This window comes from Mchenga conophoros, linkage group LG8, assembly GCF_057382185.1.
Source record: "Mchenga conophoros isolate Kocher_MC1m ecotype Shallow Benthic linkage group LG8, M_conophoros_male_GT1.1, whole genome shotgun sequence".
NCBI classification, from domain to species: Eukaryota; Metazoa; Chordata; class Actinopteri; order Cichliformes; family Cichlidae; genus Mchenga; species Mchenga conophoros.
Window position 1 is genome coordinate 25,086,933 of NC_140533.1, and position 12,060 is coordinate 25,098,992.

The 12,060-nt window shown below is 38.8% G+C and overlaps 1 protein-coding gene across 1 annotated transcript; it reads left to right on the plus strand.

The window, feature by feature from the left end:
• Window positions 1–77: 77 nt before the first annotated feature.
• On the plus strand, window positions 78–11,190 carry acsl5 (acyl-CoA synthetase long chain family member 5). Its single transcript, XM_085285203.1, has 22 exons — window positions 78–178; window positions 900–958; window positions 1,527–1,692; window positions 1,792–1,903; window positions 3,102–3,166; window positions 3,271–3,372; window positions 3,462–3,561; window positions 3,838–4,016; window positions 4,164–4,196; window positions 4,288–4,339; window positions 5,149–5,222; window positions 5,365–5,442; window positions 5,512–5,646; window positions 5,768–5,902; window positions 6,883–6,978; window positions 7,245–7,317; window positions 7,437–7,525; window positions 7,909–8,025; window positions 8,749–8,892; window positions 8,971–9,072; window positions 9,169–9,240; window positions 9,549–11,190. The coding sequence occupies exons 3-22, from the start codon at window positions 1,537–1,539 to the stop codon at window positions 9,684–9,686; spliced, it is 2,052 nt and encodes a 683-aa protein (XP_085141329.1). The 5' UTR covers window positions 78–178; window positions 900–958; window positions 1,527–1,536; the 3' UTR covers window positions 9,687–11,190.
• Window positions 11,191–12,060: the final 870 nt, after the last annotated feature.

The window sequence follows — 12,060 nt, forward strand, 5'->3', positions numbered from 1 at the left end:
AAGGCAGGTCGAGCCTTGCTCTGTGCAGAGGAGTTCTCACACCTGTGTGCAGTTTAAGGTGCTAATGACTGCAGGTGGGCAGGCTGTACATTAGTGGTGTTGCTTGCTTCAGCTGTTTTTTCTCCAGGGGATGAGTCGGCTCAGCCTGGTCCCCAACTACTGCCGCTAATCCCACCAGGTAACTTTTAATGAACCTATTCCCTTCATCTCACTGCCTGACAAAATTAACTCATTCGCACAAGAAAACCTGTTAGAAGATCAGCACTGTGTTCCTTGCTTTAAGTGAATTGACAAAGCTAGGTGTGGTGATTGTTTGTCAGACATGTGTTCTGTACACACAGATAAAAGTTTCACAAGTGAGAAAACGCACAAATAATTCAGTGAATTCATTGGTATCCTTCAGTATTGCTGTTTGATGTTTCATTTCACCATTACTGACTGTAACCTGATGATAAGATGAGCAAATGTGAGGTGGCGTTTCCTTTTATCTAATCTCTTTCCAGTGATTTCAACACAATGCAATACACCTTGCACTGTCTGACAATATCCATGGTTAACTTATGGGATTTAAACACATGAAAGAATCAAAATTGAGCTTGATAAACGGGAGATAAGAATAGTGCCCTTTTCACCAAGTGCAACCTCTTGGATTTCCCAGTGTACACACAAGTTTTATTGATTTGGACAGAAATCAAAGAAATTTTGTGGTTGTAAGAGCTGATGGTTGAAAGGTAGTTTAATAAATTGCACAATGTACACTTTAATACAAGACAGGTTTTGATCTCTGTGATCATGTTCTTTTTTTTTTATCAGCGGAGGTGATGGTGGTCAAGGTTCAAAGGTTTTGAAGTCTCATGCTCATTCATTTTTATGGGTTCTTATTCTGTGTTGCCCTTCAGAGCAGAGGAAGAAGATCTGCTGTGAGCACATGCCACGCACCTCTAAGGACCAGCAGCAGGTAGGAGAACCTAATTGTGTTGGTTAATTTCTAAACTATCATTAATTTTAGGACCTGTTCTTAAAAATCTCATTATAAATGTGTCAATAGATTTGTTGCACAAAAGGTAAAATATTTTTAAATGCACCTGCTTGACTGTTCACAGTTGTCTTAATTAACATCTTTACCTAAGTGCAGTTCAGCAGTTTGTCACAACGGTCAAGAAACCTTCCTATGCTTAAAGTAAAATGGCCATTAAAGCATGGATTTATGTTCTTCTCATTTTAGGTGTTTATAAATATTCTGCAGCACTTACTGTCTTTACACTGTACGGGCTGTAATTCTCTCTTGACCTTTTTATGGGTTGGGCTCTAACTTGAGTGACTAGAATAACTTGCACAATTCATGTTGACTTTGAACTTGATTTATGGGCACAATATCGAGAGCAGTGTGAAGGAGCCCAGATGCATCACAATGATGTATAGTTTAGCTTAGCTTTTAAAGAAACTTGACTTACATTTGATCAAATAGTAAAGACCTGGAGGTCTAAATCTTTATAAATCCACAACATTGTTCTGTATCCCTGCAGACTCTCCACCATGGACTTCATCTTCCACTTCCTGTTCTCCCCACTCCCAACCCCTATAATTGTCTCCTTGTTCGCTTTGGCCGCTGCCACCCTATTTTACCTGAACACTCGACCAAGTCCCATCCGGTCCCCCACTGACCTCAGCTGCCAAACTATGGGTATCAAGGTAAAAGTCAGAAAACTGTCAGATCTTGTCAAATATGACTGTTAATTTGGTGCATAATCTGCTACAGAATGTCACAGTGTCTCTGTTTGAAATCCTTAGGATGGTGCAAGAAAGTCTGCTTTGTTGGAGGATAACAACAACCTGATATCATATTACTGCAAAGATGCAAAGACACTCTATGAGGTTTTTCAGAGGGGTCTGAAGGTTTCAGGTAATATCACTGAATTTGTTATATGCATCTTTTACAAAACAAATCCCAATGTTGCCTAGCTTTCTTTTGAGGTTTAATGAGCATGTTTTCAGTCTGCCTTGATAAAGCTGGGTGGTAGAAATGGCAAAGGTTACAATGTTATCAGTTCATGTTATCCACGGTTCTGGTTATCTTATTTTGGATATGGATTAAAACCTGATAACATACAAAATGATTTAATTAACCGAAGACCTAAGAAAGTTCTCCAGTCTTAAAGTTGGCATCTACCTGTCCCTTATACTTGGTGGTTAGTTTATTCTGAATTTAACTCCTCCGTACAATTTCTTCAGATAGGAACAGTAATTCCACTTGGGTGTGACCCTTTTGTGGGTGTGGTCTTAGTCCAAATCCAAAAAGAACTCAAAGTTCTTTAAAAAAATAAAAAAGATCAAACCTCGATCTGACTTAACTTCCATATGTATGCTGCAGGTTTAAGCTAAACACTCTTCTGGTAGTAATGAATATGCAGAGTATGTGTGATGTAGTGATGTGTGTGGATGGTGAAAATGTGCCATTTATAAGGAATAAATGTAAAACAGTTGTATAGGCTTTGCTGTTCATACTTCAACTGTATAAATCCAAACATGTTAATTTCAAACACCGATACCCTTTATAAACATTAATAGGCATAACTGTTTAAAATGTGTACCACTATAAATAAATAAATAAAATAAAAGTCAAAAATTGGTACCTAAAAACAAAAAGGTATATAAAAGGTGCATGTAAATTTAAGCGTTCATGTGAAGTTCACTGGAATAAAAGGGGTCGGCAGCCCTATGCTTTTGGCCACGCCCTCTTCTCAACGCTGACAGGCGTCTTAATTGCGCAAGAATGACGTAGAGCGAGGCCTTGCTAAAGAAGAAATCACAATAAACCAAATTACTAGTCGGGCTCATAAGTGGGATAACTCTTGTGCTGAACACGGCATAAAATATGTAGCATAAAGCATTTATGCTCTGTTTAACAAGACAGTTTTTCCAGGCAGGAAAATGCTTCTAAAGGGAAAACTCAGAAACTAGATGCTGCTTCTCCCAGCTGAGAAATGGAAAAACTTGAGTATATGCATAAACTAGTTAACTCTCATATTGATTGCATTCCTTTAAGCACCTTGACAGTGAAGCACCTTGTGAAGCTCACGTTAAATCTCTTGTTGTTCCAGGTAATGGACCATGTTTAGGCTACAGAAAACCAGGAAGACCATACCAGTGGCTGAAGTACCAACAGGTAAAAGGATCAGCATCTGGGGGAAAACATTAACACCAGCTGTGAATTTCAGTTCATACTCACCCCCTTCCCCCCCCCCCCCCCCCCCCCTCTCTCTCCAAAAGGTGACTGACAGAGCAGAGCACCTGGGATCTGGGCTTATTCATAGGGGTTTGAAGCCAAACTCTAACACCTTTGTTGGTATCTTTGCCCAGAACAGACCTGAGGTCAGTGAAGTTTAGATTTATTTATTTATTGTCTTTTCAATGTGATCAACATGCTGCAAATGTCTTACTGTTTCATTGGTCACTTGCAGTGGGTTATTGGTGAACTGGCATGTTACACCTATTCAATGGTAGTTGTTCCCCTGTACGACACGCTGGGTCCGGAGGCTCTTGTGTTTATTATCGACCGAGGTAATTGAGTTTCTCTTTGAATCCAATTCTGCTAATTAGAGCTGGGTGGAAGTCCGGTATCTCCCTGATCCCTACAGGGATCTGTGACTTTCCATTAATCTTTTCTTTTCCAATGTGCTCCTTCAAACATATTTTGCTTTTGATTTTCTGATTTAGCTCTGGAAAATTTATAAGTGGCATTAGATTGAGGCATTTGTCTCAAATTGTACTAGTTTCAATTTGAACAATAGCCTTCTAATTTAATAAGAGTCCAGCTGATGTTTTGCTCTGTTTCAGCTGAGCTTTCCACAGTGCTTTGTGACAATCAAAAGAAAGCAGAAACACTCCTGCAGAATCGGGAGAAAGGCCAGACTCCAGTCCTCAAAACCATCATCATTATGGACTCTTTCAACTCCGAGTTGGTCGAGCGAGGAGCAAAGTGTGGTGTGAACATTGCATCCTTGGAGGAAATGGAGGTAATGCACGCTGAGCACAAATAGTGGTTACAGATGAGTCATTGCTTTTGTTTTCTCCTCGCTTGGGAACTAACATTTAAGATCTGTACTAAAACTGCTAGAAGACATTCAGCATTATTGAAAACATGCTTTGTTTTTATTCTCCAGGCACTGGGGAAAAGTAATCCTCAAAAGCCAATCGTAAGTTTCTGATACAGCCATGTAATGAAATTCATTTGAGTCTTAAAAACACTGCACACTGTTCTGATGAACTGATTTCATGTTCCAACAGCCACCAAAGCCAGAGGACCTCAGCATTGTTTGTTTCACCAGCGGCACAACAGGTAATGGTTTTACTTAAGAATATCAAAGTCATTTCCTGCAGGAATTAAATCATTTAGGAAACTTGAACTTGATGAAAGTTAAATCCAAATTTAATATAACAAGACAAAGTGGCAATGATGAAGGTGATAATTAACCACAATATGGAAAGGATGGCAAACTTGGTCTCAGTGAGGGTGGGAACCCTTTGGAAGGATTGCTATAAAATTATTTTGCACTAATTTTGGTGACTCACTGGACTTCCCCGTGAGTACAAACACGAAGTTAACACTTGTGGTTTGAAGCAAAATATGTTGACAGCTTTGATGGAACCTTTTAACCCCTTTTTATGACTATTATGTCTTTACCAGGAAGAAATGAGGTGTTTATTATCCTGACTGATCAACAATTTGCAACAAATGTTTTTTTTAAATGTACATATCTCCTTAGCCTGCAGCCAACCTGTATATTTGACACATAATTATTTAGAATAGAATTCAACTTTATTGTCATTGCACAGGTACATGGCAACGAAATGCAGTTTGCTGGGGGGGGGGGGTTGTTTTTTTTTTTTGTTTTTTTTTTCGGGGGGACCTGCACCTAATGAATTGCCCATTAAAATGAATCAAATCCTTAGAAATGTTTTGTCAAACTGTCTTTAGGAAATGTGTCTTGGTATCATGATGGAAGCATGTAAGGAAAACATGTTCTTCCTGGCCTATTATTCAAAGCAGTTGTGAAGGAAACGGTGTGAAAACATTTTGGGAGAAGTGGATAGCACTACGTTTGATGTTTAGGCTTTTAAGGGTAAATCATTGTACTCATTTGTCAGGAAATCCCAAGGGAGCAATGCTGACCCATGAGAACGTGGTCGCCGATGCTGCAGGTGTACTCAAAACCATTGAGGTACATGAAAAGTGGAGTGGTTTTTGGTGTTTTTTTTTGTTTTGTTTTTTTTTTTTTCTTTCCCCATTCTAAATGTTGGGGTGAAAAAAAACTCGTGTAATGAGCGAAAATTTGTGCTAACAGAGCTTCTGTGTAAATGCAGGTATCGATGATTCCAAACACCCAGGATGTCACAATTTCATTCCTGCCATTGGCACACATGTTTGAGAGAGTCGTGCAGGTAAGGTCCATACTTGATCATCCTTCAAAGTTCTCTTTAGGTGTGCTAACTTTATTTTGTATTTTGCAGACGGTGATGTTTGGTGCTGGAGCTAAGGTGGGATTCTTCCAGGGTGACATCAGACTGCTGCCAGATGACATGAAGACACTGCAGCCCACCCTCTTTCCAGTTGTGCCTCGACTTCTCAACCGTATCTATGACAAGGTGGGTGTATGTGTGTGTAAGCTAAACAGCTCACATTCCTTTTAAATATACTACAAAGAATTAACACAACACAACTCCAGTTTCATTGATATCAAGTGCACAAATTTTCTTTGACTCTTAGGTTCAGAGCGGAGCCACTACACCTTTCAAGAAATGGTTATTGAACTTTGCAGTGGAGAGGAAATATGCAGAGGTGAAGGATGGCATCATCAGGAAGAACAGCGTATGGGACAAGCTCATCTTCAACAAAGTCCAGGTACTGCTTCTGTTTGAATAGCTGTAGTTCTCAAGGGACACACACCTAATAAAAACACAAGCAGCAGAGTAAATTGTGTGCACTCATGGCCACTTAATTAAGTACAGCTGAACAGCTGCACTTAATTTAAGTCAAACATCTGGTGAGCCAGTCACATGGCAGCAGCCATGCATTTATGTTCAGAGTTCAAACTGATGATCTTTAAAGGGAAGGAAGGTGTTTTTAAAAATTCTATGAACGTGGCATAATTCTTAGTGTCAGACAAGACTGCTTAGTATTTCAGAAACTGCAGAAATGCTGGGGGCTTTTTTTTTTTTTTTTTTTTTTTTTTTTTTTTTCCCCCTCCCCACACACTGCCATCTTTGGGATGTAAATGACCCCAAAGCGCTTTACAGTACATTCAGACACACACACACTGGTGATGGCAAGCTACCTTGTAGCCACAGCTGCCCTGCCCACAGATTAGTGGCTGACCTGCTCTGCTACCTGAGCTACAGCCACCCCATTGTACACATTTTCCAGCAGAATAACACACAATGTCATAAAGCACAAATCATCTCAAACTGAACATGACGGTGGATTCACTGATGTCAAATATCCTCCAGTCATTAGATCCCAATCCATACACCTTTGGGATGTGGAAGAGGATATCATGGATGTGCGACTGAATCTGCAGCAAGCCTGTGACAGTTATGCCAATATTGACCATAATCTTGACTAGACTGTATGGCAAAAAGAATTAAGCAGAAGGGGATCCAACCCAGCACTAGCAAGGTCAAGTCACTGACTGCATGTTGAATTGTCAGTGGGTAATTGACTGTGCAAAAAGGGTACACGGTTCATGAGGAAATGGAGACATTTTGGGACTTTGCATTCACGGGGAGGACCCCCTGATCTTCTAGTTAATGTAACCTTCCCCTTAAATATTCAAAAGCTGCAATGCATTCACTAAAAGTATATGTGCTCAACCTTTCTTTTAGGAGTCTCTAGGGGGGCGTGTGAGGGTCATGGTGACTGGCGCAGCACCCATATCTCCCTCTGTTCTCAAATTTCTCAGAGCTGCTCTGGGTTGCCAGGTAATAAACACTTTAATCCTGTGTGTGTGTGTAGTTTGTATTCAGATTTCTATGACTCAGGTAGTCTCTTGATATTGAAATGTACTATAAGATGGTGGTAGACTTTCAAGGGCTTTGGTACATGTTGTTTTCCTGTAAACATGCACATCTTGTTAAAATAACAACATTAAAAGTGAATTAGGTCCAAGAACAGGAGGTTCCACAATGGTATCTTACAGATTTAAGATTGTGATTACAATGTTCACTTGTTTTATTGGTCCCCTTAGATCTTTGAGGGGTATGGTCAGACCGAGTGCACAGCCAGCTGCACGATCACCATGCCATGTGATGCCACTGCAGGTACATGGCACAGAAGCATGCTGAGTTTATCATCACTTCCCACTTCTCACTGACATTTTGTGTTTAATGTTATTTTCATCTTAAACATTTGGTTTTGTTTTTTGTTGCTCCTCCTATAGGTCATGTTGGGGTGCCGTTGCCTTGCAATTTTGTGAAGTTGGTGGATGTTGAAGATATGAACTACTTTGCTTCAAATGGTGAAGGAGAGGTAGGCTTTTTGCAATTCAGACAGTGAGGCTTTGGGATATTTAAACCTGCAGCAAGAGCAGTTTAATCTGAAGTACTGAGGTAAGTTCAGTAATTTATCCAAGCATGTTCTTAAAGAGTAAATAAGAGTAAGTTTTTAAACATCATCACTTGTCTCAAAAGTAAATAGACTAAGTTGTAGCCTATAGTTAACCGTATAGTTCTGCATCTGTTTTCGCCATGAATTAAAACAGGTGGGTGGGCAATAGTTTACTTCTGGTTTGACTGGTTGTTTTTTTTTTTTTAAAGGGAAAAGTGGATAAATGCATGGATGGGTTAAATAAAAAAAAAAAAAGTTCTACTCATCCTGTAATTTCATTACTTTTTTCTTCTTCTTCTTCCCAGGTCTGTATCAAGGGCAACAATGTGTTCAAGGGGTACTTAAAAGATCCAGAGAGGACTGCAGAGGCCTTGGATGAAGAGGGTTGGCTCCATACTGGAGACGTTGGGAAATGGCTTCCGGTAAATAGTCCAGCCATTTTTAAGTCTGACTAAAAGTACGACCACATGCTTTCCTTCCATGTACCCATCATATAGAACACAAAGTAAAGTTTAGTAGAAAATGAGGTGGAATCAGAGTTTAAGAGCTCAAAGGCTCTTATAAGTGAGCTACTAAATTTGTTTGTTTTTTTTCTTTTCACTGCTTGCCCTGGAAGACATGATAGTTACACTGCCTGACAAGAATGTAGGGGCTTTCTTGAGGTTCTGCCATTTAAAAGGATCAGACTGACCTTGAGGTGCTTGTTCTCTTGCATGTTAAGTTTAGTGAAGACATCAGCAACTCATTTATCTGTCAACTAAATGTAAATCTTCAGCAAGAGATGACTGGCTCTTGAAAGTACTGGGGATTCAAGGGGAAAGTTGGATCTGTTTTAATATGGGGAGGGGGAAATTGTTTTTTGGTAAAATTAAATATAACAACATACAAGCTCCATCACTTTAGAAGTACTGGTGAACAGAATGGGGTTTTTGCTTTTCCTGCAGGCTGTAGCTTTTGGAGTGTTATTGGTTTTCAAGGAACTCTTACCAAGAAACCAACATGACTTCCATTTAAAAATGTTTACTTGAAGCTCAGGAACAATGCTTTCCCAGATGTGGACCATTATTTTAATGAGATGTAGGGACACACAACTGTTCAAATCACGCTCCCATTCTCTGATCTGGCCTGGTTTTTGTTTGTGGCAGAATGGAGTTCTCAAGATTATTGACCGGAAGAAGAACATCTTCAAGCTGGCTCAAGGAGAGTACATCGCACCAGAGAAGATTGAGAATGTGTATGTACGCAGTGCACCAGTGGCACAAGTGTTTGTGCATGGAGACAGTCTACAGGTAAATCTTTGGGCACCTTTGCTATGTATACACAGTGGATAAAATTCACCTAGACTACACTGTCTTCTTTGTCTCTAGTCTTGCCTGGTTGCCGTTGTGGTCCCTGATCCTGAAGTCCTGCCAGGTTTTGCTAAAAATCTTGGCTTTCATGGTTGCATTGAAGAACTCTGCAAGATCCCTGTAATGTTTTTCTCTTGCAAGTTTTGTAACACAATCGTATAAACTTGAAATGACTTGCTGAAAAAAAAAAAAAAAATTATTTGTCTTTGTCTGCAGGAAGTTAAGAGGGCAATTATTTCAGACCTGACCAAACTAGGAAAAGAAGCAGGACTCAAGTCCTTTGAGCAGGTGATGACTCATCCTTTATTGCAAAAATGAAACTGCTGTGTAATGTCTTGGGAAGTTGGCTGTTATCCACATTATCAACACCTTTTTGGAGGTTTTCTGCACTTCTCAGTAACCTGGCTTTTATCACCCTCTAATGGTTAAAATGTGCAAAATCAGCTAATTCTTGTCATGTGCCCCAAAATGTCAATTTTCTTAATAATTATTAGCCTGTTAATCTTTAGTTTACAATATATGCCATAACTTGAGAAATGTAACATTAATTTGCTTTCTATCATGGCTAACATTTTCCATTTTACTAACTCATGCAGGTTAAAGATGTGCACCTCCATCCTGAGCAATTCACCATTGAGAACGGCCTGTTAACCCCCACCCTTAAAGCAAAGCGGGCTGAGCTCAAAAACCTCTTCCAGTTTCAGATTGACCAACTTTATGCTAAAATCCAGTAACCTGAATAAACAACTTAAGACAAAAGACAAGCAGTTATTTTCCATCATCTGTCAAACTTTATAGAATGGTGACTTAAACATTGGTTTTAATGCTTTGGTTTTTTTCCCCTGGTTTTTTGTTTTTCTTTTTTTTTTTTTTTAAAATAACGTTGAAGAGCACTGAAATGATGCGGTTTTGTTGGCACCAATTCACTTACGTTATAGCTCAAGTGAATTATCGAGTTCCAGTTAAAGGTTGAAAGGTCACCTAAGTTGAGGAAATGGGTTTGGTGAACTTGGTGAACTTGGTACAATCTAATAAGAATAAACTGGGGGGAGGGATGCATTATGGAAAGTGAACTGAAAACAAAAGCAAAACAAGCAGTGTATACATTTTGATGCTGCTGCCTGACTCTGAGGCCTGTTTGTATGTGGTCCCCAGGACTTCATATCAAGTTTGATTACAGATGAACATTTCTGCTGTGGCTCAACACCGCCCTCATGTGTTGCTTTCAAACATAGCAGGAACAAACAAGTTTTGTGCTAAAACGGCTCTATTAAAGGGCAATCAAGTGAATAATTTCCAGTCTATACATCACAGCTTTCAAGTGTTCAGCACTAAGACACACTGATTTCAGCATTTAAAGGTAAGGTAGGCAGAACACTGACACTTTAAGTTCACAGCTAACTTGGATCTAATTTCTTGTAGGAGTTGAAGCTGTGCTTTTGCATTTCAATTAATTTTTATTGAACCCCTTTGTGGATTTATGCCAAGATAAAATCTGAATTTGTGTATATTTTGACTGACTTGTAAACATGCTTGTCAGAAAAGCTTAGCACAGAAAGGGGAGAACAGGAAGTAAAAAGGCTCTTGGAACCCTTTATTTGTTTTAAGATGTTCAGTATTTAAAAACCAGTATATTTTCCTGCTCCAGTAATACTTTCCACACTCTCCTACCCAAACTATCATCCTCTCCACTCTTTTAACTCTCTCCTTTGTGTACAATTCTCTTCCTCATTGACTCCCTCCTACCTTCTCTTCTCTCATTTTCCCCCTCCTCTTCTACGCCCTTCTATTCTGTACCTCTTTCATACTTAGTTTTTAAAAAAAAAAAAAAAAAAAAAAAAAAAAAATTTCACCTCCATCTCCCTCTTGTCTTCCTTCATTTTTTTTTTTTTTCACTTCAGACTGTTTCTTTACTCTTGAGGACAAAGGGCGAGGATGTACCCCTCTCTACCTACCACCAAAGAGGTGTTTTCAAGTTGTAGGTGGGTTTCAACCTGAAAGCAGAAATATTACATTTCTAATGTGATCAAATGTTAAACACTGACCTAATTGTGACCCAAGATGCCTTTATTGGTCTGCTCCATATAAAAAGGTTATGTTGTGAGGAAGTATTTACCTGCAGGAATATGGAAATTACACAGAAGGAATGAGAGGCTTGAAAAATGAATTTTGTTAAACATCAGTCGAGAGGTTTGAGGCAACGGGCACCAATGTTTAAATAAAGAATTATTGAATTTACTTTGCATATTTTTTTCTTTTTGTTCAAAGTCAATTTAATCATTTGCTTTTATTTTATTCTGAAATGCAATAATAGACTAATCCTTTCTCAGGCGAATATAAAAGAATGAAAACAAAGCGCAGCGTGTGTCTGCAGGTATTTATCGTACGTCTCAATCAGTGATTGACACATTGTTTTCAAAACAGCCTTTGCAGTGCTAATGTAGGTGTGCAGGTCCAAAAAAGCTTGAATAGTTTTCTTTGTTGTTCTTTAAGCAAACTGTTACACTATGCAGAACCATCAGGATGAAACTGTATTAATGTAGCTTCCACACATTATGTAAAAACTTCTGTTTTTATTCTAATGACTTGACTTGGCAGCAGTTACATGTTTGCATTCACACTACTATTAATCCTTCTGTGTCTAAATCTTTGATCCATGCATTAGCTTATGATGTGAACTTTTTGATGAGCAGGGTCTCAACACATTATGAAATTCTCACATAAAACTGGTATGTCAGGAGTGCTGATGTGCTTTTACAAACCTTGGTGGTAGAAATGCCAGCAAATCTATTCTGACTGAAAGTTTCAGTTCCTGAAAAAACATGATCGCATTAATTTGGATCATACTGATCTCTTATCTTTTCAAGCCCGGAATTTATTTGCACTAATTCCTCTTCCTGGTGCAAGAAACTTCCCCATAAGGAGTTATGTTGAGACAAAGAGTCTGGTTCTTTTAAGGTTTTTATAATATATTTTATATTTTTATGCAGTCATATGTTTAATTGTTTCAGCAGTTTGCTTGTTTGTCCTTTTAAAACCATTAATTTGAAAAATTCTATTATAGCAACACAAATTTTGAAATGGTCACTAATTTAGAAGATGGCCCAT